The 25,358-nt window shown below is 43.4% G+C and overlaps 2 protein-coding genes across 5 annotated transcripts in view; one reads left to right on the top strand and one right to left on the bottom strand.

The window, feature by feature from the left end:
- Prp19 (pre-mRNA processing factor 19) overlaps positions 1–4,137 on the bottom strand; it is a 57,106-nt gene extending 52,969 nt beyond the window's left edge. The window contains exon 1 of one of the 4 annotated variants that reach the window (XM_070087006.1): positions 4,033–4,137. Coding sequence is in view for 1 of the 4 variants with exons in the window: in XM_070087004.1 (XP_069943105.1) it covers positions 3,678–3,696 (19 nt within the window). In the remaining 3 variants the exon portion in view is untranslated. Of the gene's footprint in view, positions 1–3,526; positions 3,546–3,578; positions 3,641–3,677; positions 3,743–4,032 lie in introns of those variants that run through there. The other 3 variants (XM_070087004.1, XM_070087007.1, XM_070087008.1) reach the window with 3 other exon arrangements.
- LOC128700885 (selenoprotein M-like) lies at positions 4,029–23,736 on the top strand. The gene is made up of 4 exons (XM_053794362.2): positions 4,029–4,188; positions 22,617–22,687; positions 23,133–23,202; positions 23,458–23,736. Exons 1-4 carry the CDS (start codon positions 4,075–4,077, stop codon positions 23,605–23,607), a joined length of 405 nt encoding a protein of 134 aa, XP_053650337.1. The 5' UTR covers positions 4,029–4,074; the 3' UTR covers positions 23,608–23,736.
- Positions 23,737–25,358: the final 1,622 nt, after the last annotated feature.

Genomic DNA, 25,358 nt, shown 5'->3' with positions numbered 1-25,358 from the left:
TGGAGTTCTGGTACCATTGTTATGGAATGTCTACTTCAATGATGTTCTTCACCTCATTCCAGAATCCCATGCATGTGCAGATGACTGTGCACTGACATTCACTTATCCAAGAGAAGAAATGCCAGCTGCTCTAAGCTACATCACTCACCAGCTAAGAGCTATATCAGTTTGGGGAAGCAGATGGCAAGTAACATTTGCACCTGAGAAAATGCAGATGATGATGGTCTCTAGGCACCATGATGGTAATGCCGGTGCAGTAGTAAGCATGAATGGGAGGTTGTTGGTACCTGGGGAAGAAGTTGATATCCTTGGGGTGAAATTTGACTCCAAACTGACCATGAAGAATTATGTTGTAAATCTTGCAAACAAGGCAGCCAGGAAGCTTACAGCACTTCGCCATATCTCGCATCTGCTTGACAGAAGGGGTTGCAAGATTCTGTATGAGGCACAAGTACACTCACACCTTGAGTATGCTCCACTTTCTTAGTTTGCCTGCCCCCCTCTCAACTGCAGCTGCTTGACAGAGTAGAGAACACAACAATACATCTTATCTCTCACTTGGACCCATCCTGGCTAAATCTGTCAGTTCAGCAGAGCCTTCAACACAGGAGGGATGTGGGTGGCCTTACTGTTATGTACAAGGCCAATACTGTCAAAGTATACCACACTTGGATCCACTTCGAGGACAGTGAGAAGCAAGCTTCTATACCACAAGATGGGCCGAAAGCAGCAACTTCACTCTGGCTGTACCCTTCTCCAGAACATCACTTCATCCGAGATCATTTATCCCCACGATGACTTGAGTCTGGAACACATTCGTACAGCATTGTGATGTCAATGAGATAAAGTTAGTTAATCAAATGAAAATGCTGGCCCACAGATGGCTCTAACTTCATCCTGTTCCCTACTTGTATGTTTCATAAAAGTAAAAATACTTTCAAATGAGCTGATGTAGGTAACAGCTCTTAGCTTGTCAATAAAGTTAGGAATCCTTAACCTGTAAATAGCTTGTCAATAAAGCTAGGGATCCTTAACCTAACCCTGTCAAACCCTGTGTAAAAGAGGTGTGGTGTTGCAAGATCCTGTACGAGGCACAAGTACGCTCACACCTTGAGTATGCTCCACTTTCTTGGTTTGCCTGCCCCCCCTCTCATCTGCGACTGCTGGACAGAGTAGAGAACAGAGCAAGACGTCTCATCTCTCGCCTGGACCCATCCTGGATAGATCTGTCATTTCAGCAGAGCCTTCAACATAGGAGGGATGTGGGTGGCCTTACTGTTATGTACAAGGCCAATATTGTCAAAATACCACACTTGGATCCACTTCGAGGACAGCGTGAAACAAGCTTTTATGCCACAAGACGGGCAGAAAGCAGCAACTTCACTCTGGCTGTACCCTTCTCCAGAACATCACTCCATCTGAGATCATACATACCCAGGATGACTCGAGTATGGAACACATTCGTACAGCATAATGATATCAACGAGATAAAGTCAGTTGATCAAATGAAAATGCTGGCCCACAGATGGCTCCAACTTCATCCTGTCCTGTACTTGTATGTCTCATAACAATAAAAATGCTTTCAAATGAGCTGATGTAGGTAACAGCTCTTAGCTTGCCAATAAAGTTAGGAATCCTTAACCTGTAATATAGCTGTCAATAAAGCTAGGGATCCTTAACCTTGTCAAACCCTGTGTAAAAAAAAAAAAAAAAAAAAAAAAAAAAAAAAAAAAAAAAAAAAAAAAAGAGAGAGAGAGAGAGAGAGACAGAGAGAGAGACAGAGAGAGAGAGAGACAGAGAGAGAGACAGAGAGAGAGAGAGAGAGACAGAGAGAGAGACAGAGAGAGACAGAGAGAGAGACAGAGAGAGAGACAGAGAGACAGAGAGAGACAGAGAGAGACAGAGAGAGAGACAGAGACAGAGAGAGACAGAGACAGAGAGACAGAGACAGAGACAGAGAGAGAGACAGAGACAGAGACAGAGAGAGACAGATAGACAGAGACAGAGAGGAACGGGGCTTATATAGCAGGTTAAGGTTACTGCTGTGAAGTGAAACATAGCCTCTTTTCACTTTCAAATGCATATAAAACCCTGATAACATCTTTACACTATCATATATTAAGTGAGCAAAAGGGCTAGGCCTACAAAATGCATACACAGTACATACATTATCTTAAAATATTGTTGTCCTTAGCTTATAGTGAGTGGTAATATATTTATTGCAGGAAGTCTGAATAAATGAAGCATGGGTATAATTAAAAAATACTGTACATGTATTTGCAAAATGCTGTAAAGCAAATTATATAATTATTATTATCATGGGGGAGTGCTAAACCCGAAGGATTATACAATGCACATGGGGAGGGAATGGAAGGTATTCAGGCTCAATTCAGGAAACTGGAGCACAGATCTAATTCCCTAGATCAAGAGCCCCTCACCAGCATCCAGGAACCTTCCTTGAGGGGGTTGTAAAGCAAAGATCTGTAAAGTGGGGCCTGTCTGTATATTAACAAATGGCTGCTAGCTGGGGCACAAACCTGCATTATTTTAGCCTGCTTCAAGAGAAGCGAGTCAAAATTCACAACATTCTAACCACTGGGTCAACAATCCTACAAACATCATGTACTCAGTAGCACTGGGCTTGTTTCATAATGTGAGGGCATATGTGGCTGTGGTAAGCTCAGGACTAATTTCATTGTACTCCCGTTTTGAAATACCAGCTCACACTAATATACTCGTGGGAAAACATTATATATGAAATTAAGATATATGTGCAACATCTGGGTATCTTTATTGTAGACGTTTTGCCATCCAGTGGCTTTATCAATACAAATTCTAGGACATAACTTGAAGACAGTAGGACTATATACAGAAGATGAGGTAATCAGTCCCTCAACCTAGTAGGTGCGAAGAGCACCGTAGTCATGGAGAATCTCCACGACTACAGTTCGCACCTACTCCTAGGCTGAGGGACTGATTACCTCATCTTCTGTATATAGTCCTACTGTCTTCAAGTTATGTCCTAGAATTTGTATTGATAAAGCCACTGGATGGCGAAACGTCTACAATAAAGATACCCAGATGTTGCACATGTGTCTTAATTTCATCTTGTCGGTATTATATACCATTCTTGCACAACATTATATATGTAAGGGCCACACAGTGGCTAGGTAATAGGAGGTGATCAGGTTTGATCCAGGGAAAAATAGGGTGGCTCCAATTCCTTGAATCAAAAGCCTTTTACCAGCATCAAGGCATCCATCACTCTTGGAGGATGTGGTCAGCAGCAGCATTTTATGAGTTAAAGCATTCAATCACGACGATGATTAATCCAAGGGAGGGTGGCACCAATTCTTTGGATGTAAAGCCCGTCATCAACCCCAAGATACCCCCGCTTGACGGTAGTCTCTCACAAATGAGTTAGAAAAACGTTATGAGGTATGGGGTGTGCCCAGAGCGCCATGAGGGAGTTATTATGCTGTATTGTAACATGAAGCAGTAAAGAGAGGTGGTCAACGGTGATCACCTTCACATGCACTTCACACTGTAACTGTCTCTTATTACACCAAAGTAATCACCTCGCCCATATCAGGGGTTACTGTGTGTGCTGCTGCAGAGGAATAAACGTATTAATTGTATGTACTTTCATGTGAAATGTCATTTTAAACTGTACTTACTTGCGCATATGAGAGACATGTTTTGTTTATGTACTCAAACGAGACCTTATAAAATGTATTGAAATATTCATTCGGTAGAAAAAATATTACAAAGATAAATCACTATTTAAATAATTATGCACAAAAATTTCACATATCTACCTCGTAAAACTAATTCAATAAATTTTTTAAGTAATTTTTATGAGAATGTCAGATGCTATATAATTTAATTTTGATATATAACCCAAGAAACAATAACAACTATTTTTACATAGGTATTTTATTTTTATTACTAAATAGAGTGATTACTGGTATGGCAAGATATCTGTATCAATGTAATAGCATTTAGCGCTGGATAATGTATAGTGATGGTTACTGGCGGCAGTAGCTTAGTAGAGTCAGTCCCAGCTGAGCCACCATGATGGATGGTACACTCTACTTCCTGCTGCTGCTGGGTCTCTTATGTACCCCTGCGGCTGTGGCTCAGGACCAGCAACTGCGGGAGAAGGAGGTTGCTAAGGCCAGGGTCGAGGTAACATAATCATTGTATCAAATATGTTTTCTGTAGAAGTTAAAACTTGTCGGTGGAGTGAGGACAGCTATCTAACGCCCCCGTGACAGCACCTTCAATTTACTGAAACCTTCAAAATGTGCAACATTTTTGTGGTTTTTATAATTTATTTAAAATTGAAGGCTAAGTTGATTGAAAAATGTGGCTTAGTAATTTCAAATCTTGTAGTACACTGATAGTAAAATAATGATAGTAAATGTTTTACGTTAGATTTTATGGTTAAAAAAAACTAGCATTAATTCTGCATATATTTAAGCTGTATGACCCTTGTGAAATTGCTTAGTTGTGATTGTAATAATAATAATCCCCCCACCCTCAAGAGCCGGAAGGAAGTGGACTTATCCTCCCCTTCCTTGGATCGAACTTATCCTCATTCCTCAACACATTCCCCAAGTGATTATGATACTCGATCCTGATTCCCTCCCTACCTCTTATCAGTAATGCAACGTCTCTCAATGTTATTGGCAGTTTTGTGGGAATATAAGCAGGTGTTGGCAAGGATACCGTGTGTTTGTTCCCAGCGGTACATTATTCATGAACTAGACAATACACATGCTATACGATGGAGATCAAAGGTATAAAATGCAGACACGATGGAAAAATAAAAAAATGCAGTATCGTGTGATCCATTGACTACGTTTAGCCAACACTGGGATTTATCAAGTCACAGATCTACCTGGGTAAATTTAGTCGTCAGAAACTGCGTCCTGACATGGGTCTTAATCCTGAGTCTGAGGATCTCTAAGATGATCTAATCCAGTGTTATGATCATAGTCTTGTAGTCCCGGAGTGTTCCACTGTCAGTCTAGGCCTTGTGTAGGGTGGTCGGGTACCTGGGTAAATTTAGAATACATGAGTGGAAATGTCACTGATTTTTTTTTTTTTTTTTGGGGGGGGGGGGTTATCCTAGGTTCTCTATACATAAGCTGATATGTATGATGATATATGCAACTGTATTTGTGTAGGGTGGAGAGTCAAGTGGAGACGGACGTGCAAGGGCTGGGCGAGAATGTTGGGTATGTTGAATCAGATAGACCTGCACGGTAAGTGAGGGTGTGTATGTTATGTAGGATAATGAAGTATCCTGGCAATGGGTTCATGTGTGTTGTAGAAGCCCTTGTTCTGGTTGCAACTGTTAGATATACAGATAACTGAGATAAGCGATTCCAAAAAATTCTGCGGTACTGAGTGTCTTCCTGGCGATGAGTCTTGGGCCTCTGTAGTTGATTAAATGGTTATGAAAGTTTCGGTGTTGAACGCAGGCATTCCTTAGATCATCCGTTCTGCTTGCGTATTAGTGTTCTGAAGTACGTTTTTGGAGGTCTCTGGATGTCTCCCACGTATGCTATACAAAGATGTACAGTAAGTCTGTCCTGCGGGAACAAACTCGCTTGTGTAGTAACACAACCCTGAATTTTAAAATTGACGTTAAATTCAGGCTGCACTTTTCTATTCATACACTGACATGTATAATCAACTCGGAACGAGCAGGATTTGAACCCATGACAACCCAGTCTTAAAATTAACAAGCCAGTGCTTTAATTTTAGGACTGGACCGGGCCGCGGGGGCGTTGACAACCCGGAACACGTAGGTATTCCAGGATGGGTTTCTGTCCGTTTCGCTAGTTTAAATCTGGCATGGTGAAGTGCTGATACCGGCAAATTGTAGGCAAGACACGAATCCACTGATAAATTTATGAAGAAAACTTGAATGAAGAACTCATTTGTGGTGAAACGTTTCCCTACTAAATGTATTGTATTTATTCACTGAATTTCGGCGTCGCTTAAGATAAGATTTCGTTCGGATTTTTAACCCCGGAGGGTTAGCCACCCAGGATAACCCAAGAAAGTCAGTGCGTCATCGAGGACTCTAACTTATTTCCATTGGGGTCCTCAATCTTGTCCCCCAGGATGCGACCCACACCAGTCGACTAACACCCAGGTACCTATTTGCTGCTAGGTGAACAGGACAACAGGTGTAAGGAAACGTGTCGAAATGTTTTCCACCCGCCGGGAATCGAACCCGGGCCCTCCGTGTGTGAAGCGGGAGCTTTAGCCACCAGGCCACCAGCCACCGGGCTTAATTATGAATTGCATGTAAACTATCATTAAAATGTTAGTATTCTCATCAAATAGGCAAATGCGTCTTTATTTTGTAGTATCTTTAAGCTATCTAAATTTAATGTATTTTATTTAAACTTTTGAAATTTAAGTGCCTGCGTCTTAAAATGGGTGAGACTAGCGGTTTAGAAGCTTATTTGTGACTACGGTGAACCCCTGACAGGATAGCTCGTGAATGAATGATCGTTATCATTACGAAAGGTTATATAAAGAAAGATCTTTTCTCTTATGCACAAAATTTAAATATCTCCACTGCTCAAGACATTTGGTACTGAAAAAAGTAAACAGTCCTAGGAAATTTCACATAGAAAATCATCCAAGATTTTATTCTATTCAGATTTTTAAGCCTCCCCCCCCCCTCAGTGCCATCCTGGCTTGGGCACTCACTTTCGTCCCCCCTCAGTGCCATCCTGGCTTGGGCACTTTCGTCCCCCCTCAGTGCCATCCTGGCTTGGTCACTTTCGTCCCCCCTCAGTGCCATCCTCGCTTGGGCCCTCCTATGTTGGAGTCCCTAAAATATTAAATGAGCAAGCTTGCTAAAACTATAGGTTAATTTTTCCCCATGTACTCTTGAGAATTAAGCTTAGCTACTTTCGGTTAGTAGCTGAACGCTTTACCAGGGTTGCTAGTCACGTCCGCCTCTGATGTTCCAGGCCATATCTTCCATGTTCGTTACTACGGCTACCCCAATGGAAATTAAGTAGCTGAATTTTTGGGGTTATCTTAGGTAATTGCACGTTACTATTTATGATTGTACTTATGTGGACCTGTACCTAAATAAACTTGCTTACCTAGAGATGACTAGGAACTCTTGACAATCCTGGCTTAACGGTTGGTTATGCCGAAATTTTTTGCTCGGGTACTACATGAAGGATTTTGTATCCAAGCTGACTACCAGAGATATTGTGAATGTGCAGAATGACCTCTGTACCCCTTGGACTTACTGACAGGTTCTCACGTACTCCTAAAAATTAAGTATCAAAAATTGATAAAATTATATTTATTTTATATTACAATTTGTGTAGAGATTACCGTATTTCGCGGCTTATTACTTTTTTTTCCCCCGCTCGTCTCCGTAAACCACCCTGCGTCCTATAAACTGAAGGTCAGTGACGAGCTATAATTTTGGGGAGTGGGGTGGGCTGTAGCTCTCCCAGTTACGGCCGATGCCGAGCCATTAAAACTAGTCTTTAAGCCGCGAAATACGGTATATAAGGACTTTATACTATTGATAGCATCGATAAATTGAACTCTGAATTTGTTGATTTGTCCCCTACACATGTATACGTACACTAATCATGACTAAAAAGTAAAAGTACACAAAGCTTATCAAAATAATATACTAAATACGAATACTAACGAGGTGGTTGAGCCTGTTTCCCCCCCCCCCCACACAAAGTTCATTAATGCGAGGGAAAACTTTGGCAACTGCATAACGAATATCATGTTCAGGTATTTTGAGATTTGATCCGTTTTGATTTAATCCCCAGCAGCACTGAAAATGTTGACTCTCCAAGCCATGTTGATGGAAATAACAGCAGTGCTTGAATAACAGGTTCAGCACCCCGTTTGTATGAATTTAACATCCCAATCCTTAAAATCAAATACGAGTCTTGCCCGAAAAATTTTACGCAGAGAGTTGCCGGTTACCTTCGTACGAGTCGAGACTAGATAGAGTTCGGTATGAAGTTTTATATACTAGGGGCTTAGGGTGGCAGTCTGGTTACAAGAGGATGGATAATGAGAACTTTCAAAACGAGAGATGCCAAGCCCATGATGATCCTTTTCAAATCACTTGTTCTCTCTAGGCTGGAATACTGCTGTACATTAACATCTCCATACAAAGCAGGTGAAATCGCAGATCTAGAGAGTGTACAGAGATCCTTTACTGCACGTATAAGTTCTGTCAAGCACCTTAACTACTGGGAACGCTTGAAAGCACTTGACTTGTACTCGTTGGAACGCAGGAGGGAGAGATATATCATAATCTACACTTGGAAAATCTTGGAAGGAATGGTCCCAAATCTGCACACAGAAATCACTCCCTACGAAAGTAAAAGACTGGGCAGGCGATGCAAAATGCCGCCAATAAAAAGTAGGGGCGCCATTGGTACACTAAGAGAAAACACCATAAGTGTCCGGGGCCCAAAACTGTTCAACAGCCTCCCATCAAGCATTAGGGGAATTGCCAATAAACCCCTGGCTGCCTTCAAGAGAGAGCTGGACAGATACCTAAAGTCAGTGCCGGATCAGCCGGGCTGTGGCTCGTACGTCGGACTGCGTGCGGCCAGCAGTAACAGCCTAGTTGATCAGGCCCTGATCCATCGGGAGGCCTGGTCGTGGACCGGGCCGCGGGGGCGTTGATCCCCGGAATAACCTCCAGGTAACCTCCAGGTAGGAAGCTGTTTTAAGCAGCATTTGTATCTGGAGGGGCTGATGGAAGTTATTGAGGGCTTCAGCTCCACTTCCCCTTTCTACAGCGTTCGTTCTCTTCCTTCTCCCCATTTGCAAGACCAGTACTGCAACTTAATGTTCAAATTTCTTAAATTATGTACCTGGAGTTTACCTGGAGAGAGTTCCGGGGGTCAACGCCCCCGCGGCCCGGTTTGTGACCAGGCCGCCTGGTGGATCAGAGCCTGATCAACCAGGCTGTTACTGCTGGCTGCACGCAAACCAACGTACGAGCCACAGCCCGGCTGGTCAGGAACCGATTTTAGGTGCTTGTCCAGTGCCAGCTTGAAGACTGCCAGGGGTCTGTTGGTAATCCCCCTTATGTATGCTGGGAGGCAGTTGAACAGTCTCGGGCCCCTGACACTTATTGTATGGTCTCTTAACGTGCTAGTGACACCCCTGCTTTTCATTGGGGGGATGTTGCATCGTCTGCCAAGTCTTTTGCTTTCGTAGTGAGTGATTTTCGTGTGCAAGTTCGGTACTAGTCCCTCTAGGATTTTCCAGGTGTATATAATCATGTATCTCTCCCGCCTGCATTCCAGGGAATACAGGTTTAGGAACCTCAAGCGCTCCCAGTAATTGAGGTGTTTTATCTCAGTTATGCGTGCCGTGAAGGTTCTCTGTACATTTTTTAGGTCAGCAATTTCACCTGCCTTGGAAGGTGCTGTTAGTGTGCAGCAATATTCCAGCCTAGATAGAACAAGTGACCTGAAGAGTGTCATCATGGGCTTGGCATCCCTCGTTTTGAAGGTTCTCATTATCCATCCTGTCATTTTTCTTGCAGATGCGATTGATACAATGTTATGGTCCTTGAAGGTGAGATCCTCCGACATGATCACTCCCAGGTCTTTGACGTTGGTGTTTCGCTCTATTTTGTGGCCAGAATTTGTTTTGTACTCTGAAGATTTAATTTCCTCGTGTTTACCATATCTGAGTAATTGAAATTTCTCATCGTTGAACTTAATATTGTTTTCTGCAGCCCACTGAAAGATTTGGTTGATGTCCGCCTGGAGCCTTGCAGTGTCTGCAATGGAAGACACTGTCATGCAGATTCGGGTGTCATCTGCAAAGGAAGACACGGTGCTGTGGCTGACATCCTTGTCTGTCGGATATGAGGATGAACAAGGTGGGAGCGAGTACTGTGCCTTGTGGAACAGAGCTTTTCACCGTAGCTGCCTCTGACTTTACTCTGTTGATGACTACTGTGTTCTGTTAGTGAGGAAATTATAGATCCATCGACCGACTTTTCCTGTTATTCCTTTAGCACGCATTTTGTGCGCTATTACGCCATGGTCACACTTGTCGAAGGCTTTTGCAAAGTCTGTATATATTACATCTGCATTCTTTTTGTCTTCTAGTGCATCTAGGACCTTGTCGTAGTGATCCAATAGTTGAGACAGACAGGAGCGACCTGTTCTAAACCCATGTTGCCCTGGGTTGTGTAACTGATGGTTTTCTAGATGGGTGATCTTGCTTCTTAGAACCCTTTCAAAGATTTTTATGATATGGGATGTTAGTGCTATTGGTCTGTAGTTCTTTGCTGTTGCTTTACTGCCCCCTTTGTGGAGTGGGGCTATGTCTGTTGTTTTTAGTAACTGGGACGACCCCCGTGTCCATGCTCCCTCTCCATAGGATGGAAAAGGCTCGTGATAGGGGCTTCTTGCAGTTCTTGATGAACACGGAGTTCCATGAGTCTGGCCCTGGGGCAGAGTGCATGGGCATGTCATTTATCGCCTGTTCGAAGTCATTTGGCATCAGGATAGCATCGGATAGGCTTGTGTTAACCAAATTCTGTGGCTCTCATAAAAAAAATTCATTTTGATCTTCGACTCTGTCTGGTTAGCGGCTTGCTAAAAACCGAGTCATATTGGGACTTGAGTAGCTCACTCATTTCCTTGCTGTCATCTGTGTAGGACCCATCTTGTTTAAGTAGGGGCCCAATACTGGACGTTGTTCTCGACTTTGATTTGGCATAGGAGAAGAAATACTTTGGGTTTCTTTAGATTTCATTTATGGCTTTTAGTTCTAACCGCGATTCCTGATTCCTATAAGTTTCCTTTAGCTTAAGTTCGATGCTTGCTATTTCTTTGACCAGTGTCTCCCTACGCATTTCAGATATATTGACCTCTTTTAGCCGCTCTGTTATTCTTTTCCGTCGCCTGTAAAGGGAGCGCCTGTCTTTCTATTTTACATCTACTCCCTTTTTCTTAGAGGAATAAGCCTTGTCCATACATCGAGTGCCACCAAGTTAATCTGTTCTAGGCATAAGTTGGGGTCTGTGTTGCTTAGTATATCTTCCCAGCTTATATCGGTTAGGACTTGGTTTACTTGGTCCCACTTTGTTTTTGTTATTGAAGTTGAATTTGGTGAATGCTCCCTCGTGACTAATCTCATTATGTCTGTTTGGGGCTCCACGCATACATGTCTGAACCTCAATTATGTTGTGATCTGAGTATATTGTTTTTGATATGGTGACATTTCTTATCAGATCATCATTGTTAGTGAAGATGAGGTCTAGTGTATTCTCCAGTCTAGTGGGCTCTATTATTTGCTGGTTTAAATTGAATTTTGTGCAGAGATTTAAAAGCTCGTGTGAGTGTGAGTTTTCATCAGAGCTGCCTCCTGGTGTTATTACTGCAACAATATTATTTGCTATATTCCTCCATTTTAGGTGCCTTAAGTTGAAATTCCCCAGGAGCAAGATGTTGGGTGCAGGAGCTGGAAGATTTTCCAGACAGTGGTCAATTTTTAACAGCTGTTCCTGGAATTGCTGGGATGTTGCATCCGGAGGCTTGTAGACTACCACAATGACTAGGTTTTGGTTCTCGACCTTTACTGCTAAAACTTCCACTACATCATTTGAGGCATTAAGCAGTTCTGTGCAAACAAGTGACTCTGCACTTGGTGTAAATTTGCTATTTTACTTGAGTAATATGCTTTAAACTGTTGAGTTCTGTGCATTAACTGAGTGACCCTTGTTTGTGTCCCATCTCTGGAACCTGTTTTTGTCCAGTTTCAATTCCTCGCAGTATTTTATATCGTTATCATGTCTCGCCTGACCCTCCTGTCTTCTAGTGTCGTCAGGCCGATTTCCCTTAACCTTTCTTCGTAGGCCAATCCCTGTAGCTCTGGGACTAGTCTTGTTGCAAACGTTTACACTTTCTCTAATTTCTTGACGTGCTTGACCAGGTAAGAAAGTTTATTCGGGTATACACAAATAGTTATAGATTATCATACATAGCAGCATGTGTAGAGAACCTAGAATGGCCCAAAAAAGTCAGTGACTTGTTTCCATTGGGGTCCTTTAATACCTTATACAATGTAGGAAATATACTGTAGTGGATATACTAGGAATAAGGTAAAAAGTTATTTACATTTACATGCGTGTTAGCAAAAAAAAAAAAATCCCCCTTTGTCGCTGCATTCATTAGGTACCTTTTGGTTCTCTTCTTAAACTGGCTCGTGCTATGACTGGCTTTGACATGTGCAGACAATCTGTTCCATTCCTTTATTGTTGTAAAATAAAAGGCGTTTGAAGCCTGTGGGTACTACCAAGTTGCGCTCTCCCCAAGTACTATGATTGCTTCAGTTCCCATCCCTGACAAAATTAGCAGCAAGATATTCTGGACACTGCGAACAATTTTATAAACTTTATTTAACTTCAGTTTTACTTTGTCTTCAGTATTCAGCAGTCGACACAAAAAATACTAAAAATTACTGAAGACTGAAGAATAAAAAAAATAAAATAAAAGATTATGAATATATCACGGATTTCTCCCTTTACATTCAATGATAAATATCATTAAATAAATATATTCAGTGTTAATGCTGAATATACACGGTCAGTATTTAATGTTAATATTCATTTTATCCTCAGTGGGATACGGCCGGTTTGTTGAAAGAAGATTCAGTACATATTATACATTTATTGTAAACAATGTTAGTATTTAATGTTGTATATTCACTGTAAACATTGAACATTAATATTAATATATGATTATATACACCTGGAAAATACTAGAGGGACTAGTACCGAACTTGCACACGAAAATCACTCACTACGAAAGCAAAAGACTTGGCAGACGATGCAACATCCCCCCAATGAAAAGCAGGGGTGTCACTAGCACGTTAAGAGACCATACAATAAGTGTCAGGGGCCCGAGACTGTTCAACTGCCTCCCAGCATACAAAAGGGGGATTACCAACAGACCCCTGGCAGTCTTCAAGCTGGCACTGGACAAGCACCTAAAGTCGGTTCCTGACCAGCCGGGCTGTGGCTCGTACGTTGGTTTGCGTGCAGCCAGCAGCAACAGCCTGGTTGATCAAGCTCTGATCCACCAGGAGGCCTGGTCACAGACTGGGCCGCGGGGGCGTTGACCCCCGGAACTCTCTCCAGGTAACTGTTCAATATAAATATTGTATACAGGTGTGGATTCCAAACTGATGCTCAAATATGGGCCTGACGTATATGGTATACAGTGTCTTGAATGATTCCTTACTGAGGTATCGGAACGCTATTCTTAAGTTTGCCAGACTCCCGTATGCTGCAGCAGTTATCTGGTTGATGTGCGCCTCAGATGTACTCGGTATTACTCGCCCCAAGATCTTTTTCCTTGAGTGAGGTTTGCAGTCTTTGGCCACCTAGACTGTACTGTCTGCGGTCTTCTTTGCCCTTCCCCGATCTTAATGACTATGCGTTTGGCGGGGTTAAATTCAAGGAGTCTTGCTGGACCAGGCCTGTAGCCTATCCAGGTCTCTGTAATCCTGCTTGATCCTCGGCCGATTTAATTCTCATTAACTTCACATCTGCAAACAGGGATACTTCTGAGTCTGTCCCTTCCGTTATGTCATTCACATGTACCAAAAACAGCACAGGTTCTAGGACTGACCCCTCTGGAACCCTGCTCGTCACAGGCGCCCATTCTGACAACTCGTCACGTACCATGACTCGTTTCCTCCCTGTCACATATTCTGATTCATTTCAGTGCCTTTCCTGTTATGCATGCCTGATCCTCTAGCTTTTGCATTAACCTCTTGTGAGGAACTGTCGAAGGCCTTCTTGCAGTCCAAGGAATAAAACAGGCCCCTGTGACGCATTTCCTTTGTGTTATCCTGGGTGGCTAGCCCTCCTGGTTAAAAATCCGAACGAAGTCTTATCTTAACATCTGAATCGACACGTCACGTTTCGTCTCCCAACTCAAAGGAGGGCTTCGTTATGCAGAGCATTTCGAATTAGTTTTATAACCGCTCAGCATGCTGTTGCGTTCAACGAGACATAGGTTACTTGACCTTTGGGGATACGTAAATATATCTGCATTACACACGGGCCAAAAAAAAGTAGCTGGAGAGCCTAAAAGTACGTACAGTTTTGACAAAAGAAATAGCCATGTGAAGTAGAACATTGTCTAAACTAAACAGTGATTAGTGTACAGTATATACGTGTACCAAGCGTGCTGCCACGCCATTGGTCGCAGCATAGTTACAGGTGTTTGGTAAATGTATATGTACTGAACACCTGTTCTTCTAAACTGTACAGCTGGTTGGTTCCTAATGACAGTTTGGATTTATGTTCATTTTTATTTGAATTTTGTAAATTTGTAATTAATTTTAGTAGCGTGTTAGAAAATTCATGACTTGAATACGTTAAATTAATGAATGTAGAATGCATTATGCTCATGGTCATTCCAGCTCAAAATATTAAGCCTAACTCCTCCGGGGATGTTCCTGGAATATCTGAGAGGGGCTCTTGAACCAAGGAATTAAACCTGTCCTCTGAATGGAACCTGATTGCCTCCCATTCCTTGGTGGTGGCCTGGTGGCAAAAGCTCTCGCTTAACACATTTGGCTTGTTTCCTTACACCGGTTGTCCATGTTCACCCATCAATAAAAATGGGTACCTGGGTGTTAGTCGACTGGGGTGGGTTGCATCAGGAACAAAATTGACCTAGACTCGACCTCATTTGCCCGAAATGCACTACATAACAAGCGGCTTTCTATATAGTAGTATGTCATTGATGTCAGCTAGGCCTGTATACCTTGTTCATGTAAAAATAATATATTATTGGGTAGATCTTGCGACAATTTTCGGTCTTGTTAATTAATTTGTAAATTTTAATTTATAATTTAGTTTCGGTGCTAATTAAAAATGTCTGCATTAAATATTGGTTTCACCTTAATAAACAATTCAGTTCAAGGAAATGGTTTGGAACTAGACATGCGCAGTATTAACATATTTTAATGAACCTTCGTTACAAGAACGAAGCTGCGTACAGTTAATCACAAGCCTCCAAGAGCCTACGGGGTGACCCCGTGGCCTGGCTGGCAAAGCTGTCTTCACACTCGGAGGGCCCAGGCCCGGCTTCGATTCCCGGCGGGGTGGAATAATTTCGACGCGTTTCCTTACATTTATCCTGTTCACCTAGCAGCAGGTGGGTACCTGGGTGCTAGTCGACTGGTGTGGGTCGCATCCTGGGGGACAAGATTGAGGAACCCAATGGAAATAAGCCCTCGATGATGCACTGCCTTTCTTGGGTTATCCTGGGTGGCTCATCCTCCGGGGTTAAAAATCCGAACAAAATTTTATCGCGCGCGCGCGCGTGTGTGTGTGTGCGCGCGCGCGCGTGTTCGCGTGTGTGCGTGTGCGCGCGCGTTTGTGTGTGTTTGTGTGTGTTTGTGTGTGTGTGTGTGTGTTTGTGTGTGTGTTTGTGTGTGTGTTTGTGTGTGTGTGTTTGTGTGTGTGTGTTTGTGTGTGTGTGTTTGTGTGTGTGTGTGTGTGTGTGTGTGTGTTTGTGTGTGTGTGTTTGTGTGTGTGTGTTTGTGTGTGTGTGTTTGTGTGTGTGTGTTTGTGTGTGTGTGTTTGTGTGTGTGTGTTTGTGTGTGTTTGTGTGTGTGTGTTTGTGTGTGTGTGTTTGTGTGTGTTTGTGTGTGTTTGTGTGTGTGTTTGTGTGTGTGTTTGTGTGTGTGTTTGTGTGTGTGTGTTTGTGTGTGTGTGTTTGTGTGTGTTTGTGTGTGTTTGTGTGTGTGTGTTTGTGTGTGTGTGTTTGTGTGTGTGTGTTTGTGTGTGTGTGTTTGTGTGTGTGTTTGTGTGTGTGTGTTTGTGTGTGTGTTTGTGTGTGTGTTTGTGTGTGTGTTTGTGTGTGTGTTTGTGTGTGTTTGTGTGTGTTTGTGTGTGTTTGTGTGTGTTTGTGTGTGTGTTTGTGTGTGTGTTTGTGTTTTTGTGTGTGTGTGTGTTTGTGTGTTTGTGTGTGTGTTTGTGTGTGTGTGTTTGTGTGTGTGTGTTTGTGTGTGTGTTTGTGTGTGTGTGTTTGTGTGTGTGTGTTTGTGTGTGTGTGTGTTTGTGTGTGTGTTTGTGTGTGTGTGTGTTTGTGTGTGTGTGTTTGTGTGTTTGTGTGTGTGTGTGTGTGTGTGTTTGTGTGTGTGTGTGTGTTTGTGTGTGTTTGTGTGTGTGTTTGTGTTTGTGTGTGCGTTTGTGTGTGTGTTTGTGTTTGTGTGTTTGTGTGTGTTTGTGTTTGTGTTTGTGTGTGTTTGTGTGTGTTTGTGTGTGTGTGTTTGTGTGTGTGTGTGTTTGTGTGTGTTACCATTTTGTCCTAGGCACAGGTCGATTAGACACTAGGCCTGTTGTGTGTGTGTGTGTGTACTCACCTATTTGTACTCACCTATTTGTGGTTGCAGGGGTCGAGTCCTAGCTCCTGGCCCCGCCTCTTCACCGGTTGTGTGTGTGTGTATACACTCACCTAATTGTACTCACCTAATTGTGGTTGCAGGGGTCGAGACTCAGCTCCTGGCCCTGCCTCTTCACTGATCGCTACTGGATCCTCTCTCTCTCTGCTTCCTGAGCTTTGTCATACCTCTTCTTAAAACTATGTATGGTTCCTGCCTCCACTACTTCACTTGCTAGGCTATTCCACTTGCTGACAACTCTATGACTGAAGAAATACTTCCTAACGTCCCTGTGACTCGTCTGAGTCTTCAGCTTCCAGTTGTGACCCCTTGTCCCTGTGTCCCCTCTCTGGAACATCCTATCTCTGTCCACCTTGTCTATTCCCCGCAGTATCTTGTATGTCGTTATCATGTCTCCCCTGACCCTTCTGTCCTCCAGTGTCGTCAGTCCGATTTCCCTTAACCTTTCCTCGTACGACATTCCCTTGAGCTCTGGGACTAGCCTTGTTGCAAACCTTTGTACTTTCTCTAACTTCTTGACGTGCTTGACCAGGTGTGGGTTCCAGACTGGTGCTGCATACTCCAGTATGGGCCTAACATACAGTGTACAGTGTCTTGAACGATTCCTTATTAAGGTATCGGAACGCTATTCTCAGGTTTGCCAGGCGCCCGTATGCTGCAGCGGTTATTTGGTTGATGTGTGCCTCCGGTGATGTGCTCGGTGTTATGGTCACCCCAAGGTCTTTCTCCCTGAGTGAGGTCTGTAGTCTTTGTCCACCTAGCCTATACTCTGTCTGTGGTCTTCTTTGCCCCAACCCAATCTTCATGACTTTGCATTTGGCTGGATTGAATTCGAGAAGCCAGTTACTGGACCACATGTCCAGCCTCTCCAGATCTCTTTGCAGTCCTGCCTCATCCTCGTCCGATTTAATTCTTCTCATCTTCACGTCATCTGCGAACAGGGACACTTCAGAGTCTATTCCTTCCATCATGTCGTTCACATATATCAAAAATAGCACTGGTCCTAGAACTGACCCCTGTGGGATCCCGCTCGTAACAGGCGCCCACTGTGATACCTCTTCACGTACCATGACTCGTTGCTGCCTGCCTGTCAGGTATTCCCTTATCCATTGCAATGCCCTTCCTTTTACGTGTGCCTGATCCTCCAGCTTCTGCACTAATCTCTTGTGGGGAACTGTCAAAGGCCTTCCTGCAGTCTAGGAAAACGCAATCTACCCACCCCTCTCTCTCGTGTCTTACTTCTGTTACCTTGTCATAAAACTCCAGGAGGTTTGTGATACAAGATTTGCCTTCCATGAACCCATGCTGGTTTTCATTTATAATCTTGTTCCTTTCCAGGTGTTCGACCACTCTCCTCCTGATAATCTTCTCCATGACTTTGCACACAATACATGTCAGAGAGACAGGTCTGTAGTTTAGTGCCTCGTTTCTGTTTCCTTTCTTAAATATGGGGACTACATTAGCTGTCTTCCATTTCTCAGGTAGTTGCCCAGTTTCAAGGGATGTGTTGAAGATTGTGGTTAGAGGCACACACAGCATCTCTGCTCCTTCTCTAAGGACCCATGGGGAGATGTTGTCCGGTCCCATCGCCTTTGAGGTGTCAAGGTCACTTAAAGAGCTTCTTCACCTCCTCCTCAGTTGTTCGTATGTCATCCAACACTTGTTGGTATATTCCCTCTTGATGTTCCCTTCTGTGCTGTGTTCCCACAGCCCTTCCTGTCTCTACTGTATAAACTTCCTTAAATCTCCTGTTCAGCTCCTCACATACCTCCTGATCATTTCTTGTGAGTTCTCCACCTTCTGTCCTTAATCTGATCACCTGGTCTTTGACTGTTGTCTTCCTCCTGATGTGGCTATACAGCAGTTTCGGGTCAGTCTTGATTCTCGATGCTATGTCATTTTCATACTGCTAAAACTTCCACTACATCATTTGAGGCATTTAGCAGTTCTGTGCAAACAAGTGACTCTGCAATGTACAGGCCAACCCCCCCCCCCTTTTGCCTGTTCACTCTCACATCTGTATAGGTTGTAACCTGGGATCCATATTTCGTTGTCCAAGTGATCCTTTATGTGGGTCTCAGTGAAAGCCGCGAACATTGCCTTTGCCTCTGCAAACAGTCCACGGATGAAAGGTATTTTGTTGTTTGTTGCTGGCTTTAGACCCTGTATATTTGCAAAGAAAAATGTTATCGGACTGGTGGTATTGTTGGTACTGGGGGGGGGGGATTTTTTTTCCGGCATTAGTATCTATCTGTTGGTTTGGAGTGGAGGCCATCGACTGTGGTTCCACTCCAGGAGTGACTGGATTTGGTGTACGATTTCTGCCATTTCCTGCCAGTTTTTTTTCCTTCCTGGCACTAAAAAACCTCTCCCTCTTGGGTGGCTGTGGCTACCCAGGTTTTCCCATGGCCTGGATGTTTTGTATCTTTTTGTCCCCTTTAGATGGTATGCCTGGCAATTTAAGTTATAGCACAGTCTTTCCTGTACTGAAGAGGTACACAGTTCAGGGTGAAAAAGCTTACAGGAAGGGAGTTTGCATTTTCCTGTTGTCATATGGGCATGGCATTTTCTAGGGTGGTCATAGTTGCACGTCCCATCTGTTTTTCCAGATTTCCCATGCCAGCAGATACCGAGTGCATAGTATGTGCACAGGCTTGGTTTCCGTTTGCCTTGGGTTTCTGTGACTGTATTCCCTGTTGGTGCATGTTTCCCTGTCTTACTTCTATCCTCCCTAGCACCAACAATGGAGCTCCCACCATTTGTTTTTGGTAATATATCCTCACTATTGCTAGTGGAGTCCTCTTGTTTGCTATTTCCTGCGGTATTTCTAGTTTGCAATATTGGTTTTCTTATCTTTGACTACACTTGTTTCCCTACTATGGCTCCTGTCCCCTATGAGGTCATTTATATGTATTCCTTCCTGCGTATAATTCCCGACTACCTGGACAAAATCTCCAGCTTCACCATTACTGTCTCCCAGGACAGCACCTCCAGCTTCACCATTACTGTCTCCCAGGACAGCACCTCCAGCTTCACCATTACTGTCTCCCAGGACAGCACCTCCAGCTTCACCATTACTGTCTCCCAGGACAGCACTATCAGCCCCCCATTTACTGACTAGTGTCTAATGGACATTTGCCTAGGACAAAATGGTAACTAACACAGACAGGCTGTTAGAGATGACAGAAACAAGGGGTCACAATTGGAACTTGAAGACTCTGATGAGTCACAGGAATGTTAGGAAGTATTTCTTCAGAGTTGTCAGGAAGTGGAACAGTCTCAAAAGTGAGGTAGTGGAGGCAGGATCCATACTTAGCTATAAGACGACGTATGATAAACCTCATGGAGCAGAGGGGGGGAACCTAGTGGCGGGGCCAGGAGCTGCGAGTCGATCCCTGCAACCACAACTAGGAGAGTACACACACACACACACACACACACCGAAGGTGTAGGGAGGCAAAAACTAAGTGCAACAGAGAATGGAAAAGGTACAGGAGGCATAGGACCCAGGAAAACAAGATTAGTAGAAGAGCCAGAAACGAGTATGCGCAGATAAGGAGGGAGGCCCAGCGACAGTATGAAAACGACATAGCATCGAAAGTCAAATCTGACCCGAAACTGCTGTATAGCCACATTAGGAGGAAGACAACAGTCAAGGACCAGGTGATAAGGCTGAGGAAAGAAGGTGGAGAACTCACAAGAAATGATCAAGAGGTACGTGAGGAGCTCAACACGAGATTTAAGGAAGTATTTACAGTAGAGACAGGAAGGACTCTGGGGGGACAGGCCAGATGGGGACACCAACAAGTGTTGGACGACATACATACAGATGAGGAGGAGGTGAAGAAACTGCTAAGGGACATCGATACCTCAAAGGCAATGGGACCGGACAACATCTCCCCATGGGTCCTTAGAGAAGGAGCAGAGATGCTGTGTGTGCCTCTAACCACAATCTTTAACACATCCCTTGAAACTGGGCAACTACGTGAGAAATGGAAGACAGCTAATGTAGTCCCCATATTTAAGAAAGGAAACAGAAACGAGGCACTAAACTACAGACCTGTGTCTCTGACATGTATTGTGTGCAAAGTCATGGAGAAGATTATCAGGAGGAGAGTGGTCGAACACCTGGAAAGGAACAAGATTATAAATGAAAACCAGCATGGGTTCATGGAAGGCAAATCTTGTATCACAAACCTCCTGGAGTTTTATGACAAGGTAACAGAAGTAAGACACGAGAGAGAGGGGTGGGTAGATTGCGTTTTCCTAGACTGCAGGAAGGCCTTTGACACAGTTCCCCACAAGAGATTAGTGCAGAAGCTGGAGGATCAGGCACACGTAAAAGGAAGGGCATTGCAATGGATAAGGGAATACCTGACAGGGAGGCAGCAACGAGTCATGGTACGTGAAGAGGTATCACAGTGGGCGCCTGTTACGAGCGGGGTCCCACAGGGGTCAGTTCTAGGACCAGTGCTCTTTTTGATATATGTGAACGACATGATGGAAGGAATAGACTCTGAAGTGTCCCTGTTCGCAGATGACGTGAAGTTGATGAGAAGAATTAAATCGGACAAGGATGAGGCAGGACTGCAAAGAGACCTGGAGAGGCTGGACATGTGGTCCAGTAACTGGCTTCTCGAATTCAATCCAGCCAAATGCAAAGTCATGAAGATTGGGTTGGGGCAAAGAAGACCACAGACAGAGTATAGGCTAGGTGGACAAAGACTACAGACCTCACTCAGGGAGAAAGACCTTGGGGTGACCATAACACCGAGCACATCACCGGAGGCACACATCAACCAAATAACCGCTGCAGCATACGGGCGCCTGGCAAACCTGAGAATAGCGTTCCGATACCTTAATAAGGAATCGTTCAAGACACTGTACACTGTATGTTAGGCCCATACTGGAGTATGCAGCACCAGTCTGGAACCCACACCTGGTCAAGCACGTCAAGAAGTTAGAGAAAGTACAAAGGTTTGCAACAAGGCTAGTCCCAGAGCTCAAGGGACTGTAAGAAGGCATTTGACACAGTTCCACACAAGAGATTAGTGCAAAAGCTGGAGGACCAGACAAGAATAACAGGTGAGGCACTGCAATGGATTAGGGAATACTTGTCAGGAAGACAACAGCGAGTCATGGTACGTGGCGAGGTGTCAGAGGGGGCACCTGTAACGAGCGGTGCCACAGGGGTCAGTCCTAGGACCAGTGCTGGTTTCTGGTATTTGTGAACGACGTGACGGAAGGAATAATTCCGAAGTGTCCCTGTTTGCAGATAATGTGAAATTGATGAATTCAGTTGGACGAGGACCAGGCAGAACTACAAAGATCTGGACATGCTGCAGGCCTGGTCCAGCAACTGGCTCCTGGAGTTCAACCCCACCAAGTGCAAACTCTTGAAGATTGGGGAAGGGCAAAGAAGACAGACTGAGTACAGTCTAGGGGGGGGGGGGGGCCAGATACTACAAACCTCACTCGAGGAAAAGGATCTTGGAGTGAGTATAACACCGGGCACATCTGAGGTGCACATCAACCAAATAACTGCTGCAGCATACGGGTGCCTAGCAAACCTAAGAACAGCATTCCGACATCTTAAGGAATCGTTCAGGACCCTGTACATTGTGTATGTTAGGCCCATATTGGAGTATGCAGTTTGAAACCCACATCTAGCCAAGCATGTAAGGAAACTAGAGAAGTGCAAAGGTTTGCAATAAGACTAGTCCCGGAGCTAAGGGGTATGTCCTACGAGGAGGTTAAGGGAAAACGACCTGACGACACTGGAAGATAGGACAGATGAGGGGGGATATGATAACAACGTATAAAATACTGAGGAATCGACAAGGTGGACAGACAGGATGTTTCAGAGATGGGACACAGTTGGAAGTTGAAGTCTCAGATGAATGACAGGGATGTTAGGAAGTATTTCTTCAGTCACAGGGTTGTCAGGAAATGGAATAGTCTGGGAAGTGATGTAGTGGAGGCAGTATCCATACATAGCTTTAAGAAGAGGTATGATAAAGCTCCTGGAATAGGAAGAGTGACCCAGTAGCAGCCAGTGAAGAAGCTGGGCCAGGAGCTGTGACTAGACCCCTGCAACCACGACTGAATACACATTTTTTTTTTTTTTTTTTTTTCAGAGCTGCGGTGGATGACGTCTGAACAGACTCCCCGAGGTGAAGAAATTCATCCACGAGGATATTCCCTTTTTGTATCCTTTCTAACTTGACTATTTAAATGTTACTGTATACAAGTCAAAAATATTAATAAAAGTGGATAGTTCTTTTTAAAATTTAACTAATTTTTTACTATTAACAGGTGTGGCCGCTAAGGAATTAGTGGTTCAGTGGAACCTCAAAAATCGAACTGCTCCCAACACAACCAATTATGTAAGTGTATTTTTGTAAGTGCTTTTATAAGTGTATTTTTGAGGGTCTGAAATGGGCTAATCTAATTTACATTATTCCTGATGGGAATAAATTCATTCGGTAAAGGCACTCTAACAGCCTTCTGGACCGAAGAAAGTTCGATATTTGAGGTTCCACTGTATGTCTATTGTATCTTGGCAGAAAATTTGTTCATTAAATTTTGCTCTGAAATATATTGCTGCAGTTTAGATCACACTATACAAATTTCTTCCTTAACTAGACTATTAGCCACAATGTGAGATATCAGCCTATTGGTGGTGCTCCCCCAGAGTTGGTACTGCTCAATAAATTTGACAAGGTTTGTTTGTTTTTTGTTATCTTCACAAATGTGTGCTAATCCTGTCATACATAGTACGTACATTAATTTTTGTAGTCATAAGGTTTTCATGAAGTTTACACTAAATATTAGTGTAAACTTCATGAAACCCCTCTACTTGCTACACGAAACATTAGTGTAGCAAGTAGAGGGTAATATTTGAAAATGGAAAATTATTATTTTAGCTTTAATTCAATGGGTAGACACTGTTGCATTTTTAATTATTTCTGTCCAAAGGAAGTAGAGCGCATTCCTCTGGAGAAGCTTAACCGCGAAGAATGCAACCAGCTGCTGCTGAAGAAAGGCTTCTACAAGAAGACTACCAAAGAAGAGGAAGTACCAGAAGAGTACCTCAATGGCCCTTATAGGGAAAGGGAAGAGCTCTAGATGAATTTTTAACCATTGTGTCCATTAATGTTAAATTAAATTTTAAGATTGCTTAGTTTCTTTTAGTTTTTAAGATATTTAACTGATGCTTATGACACTGCTCAAATTTCAATATTATGAACCTACTATGAAAGGGGTGGTGTAAAGGGCTAATGGCTCGCATTACTCTTGGAAGCTGCAAGGGTTAGATATTGTTTGTGCTTGTGTTGTCAAAGTACATTCAAAATTTTGTAGTTTGAATAAAAAAAAAAAAAAAAAAAACACTGAAGAGTTTTTCTACCTTCTATCTAGCTCTTTTGAATGCACAAAAATTTTAATTGCCTGTGTAAATGTATTTACCTAAGAAAAATAGTGCAGTAGCATACTTGTTTTGTAGATGGATTTTCAGTGCCTTTTGAAGACTGCTGTCTGCAGGTGCTCCTGCCTCCTATTGTGTAGGTTGCAGCATACTATGGACTATGCCTGCAGCTTAGGCATTTCTGCCTTAGTCATGGTTTTCATGATCACTGGGATGCCTATAGGTTTCTGGAAACTTTTAGGGGGTCTTTTAACATAATGGGTTTTAACTGATGCTACAGTGGAACCTCGGTTTTCATGATTATTTCGTTCCAGAAAGTCTGACGAAAACCGAATTGTGCAAAAACTGAAGCAATATTTCCCATAAGAAATAATGTAAATCCAATTTAGTCTGTTTCAGACACCCAAAAATATTAACAAAAAATACATTTTATAGAGAATAACTATAGTTTTACATACAGAAAACAATGAGAAATTAATATAAATAACTAATGAAATGGATAAATGAGCATTTAACATCACGTTTACCTTTATTGAAGACCCTTGTTGGCGTATGGAAGACGGTGAGGAGAGAGGATGGAGAGGTCTGGAAGGGAAATCCCCTTCCATAAGGACTTCAGGTATCAAGGCCCTATCTGGGGGTTACCTCCCTTTGTCTTTTACTGGCACTAGGACCAGCTTGAGTCACTGTACCCATCACAGAAAAAATTCTGTCCAGAAAGGTCTGTTTCTGGCATCTCTTAAGATTTGCCTAAAATGGGACACGACATTGTCATTGAACAGGTTGCAGACACGGCTTGCAACAGCATTGCTAGGGTGATATTTCTCCAAAACTTTGCAGCTCACTCCACTTTGCACACTTTCTTAATCACTGAAGAAGGCACGTTCTCCCCTCTTCCTCTGAAGCAATTTCCTCGGCTCTGATCTGTTGCAGCTCTTCCACATCCTGGCCACTCACCTCCAACCCCATGGACTTCCCCAAAGTTGCAATAGATTCCACAACAGGCGTAGAGTCGTCAGGGTCAGCCTCGAACCCTTCAAAATCCTTCTCTTGGGTACATTGTGGCCAGTTTTCTCCAAGCAGAGTTCATCGTCCTGGAAGTCACTTCCTGCCAAGCCTTATCTATAAGGCTTGTGGAATTGAGGATACTGAAGTGATTCCTCCAGAACTTAGGGTAAATTAGTGTCCGAGGTGACTTCAAAGCACCTTTGAAACATTGCTTTGGGGTAGAGTTTTTTTGAAGTTTGAAGTGACCTGCTGGTCCATGGGCTGGATGAGCAGTATTAGGTATTGGTCTTCAAAGTCTGGAGGATAAGCAGGAGCATTGTCCGTTGCCAGGAGGCACTAGAGTGGCAATTGATTTTCCAAGAGGCATTTCTTCACACTCGGACCAAACACTTCATTGACTGTCTCAATGAAAATTTGCCTCGTGACTCATGCCTTATTGTTAGCC

This window comes from Cherax quadricarinatus, chromosome 20 (assembly GCF_038502225.1).
Source record: "Cherax quadricarinatus isolate ZL_2023a chromosome 20, ASM3850222v1, whole genome shotgun sequence".
Taxonomy (NCBI): domain Eukaryota; kingdom Metazoa; phylum Arthropoda; class Malacostraca; order Decapoda; family Parastacidae; genus Cherax; species Cherax quadricarinatus.
The sequence above is the reverse complement of the archived record's forward strand: the minus strand, read 5'-3'. Positions and strand labels throughout refer to the sequence as shown.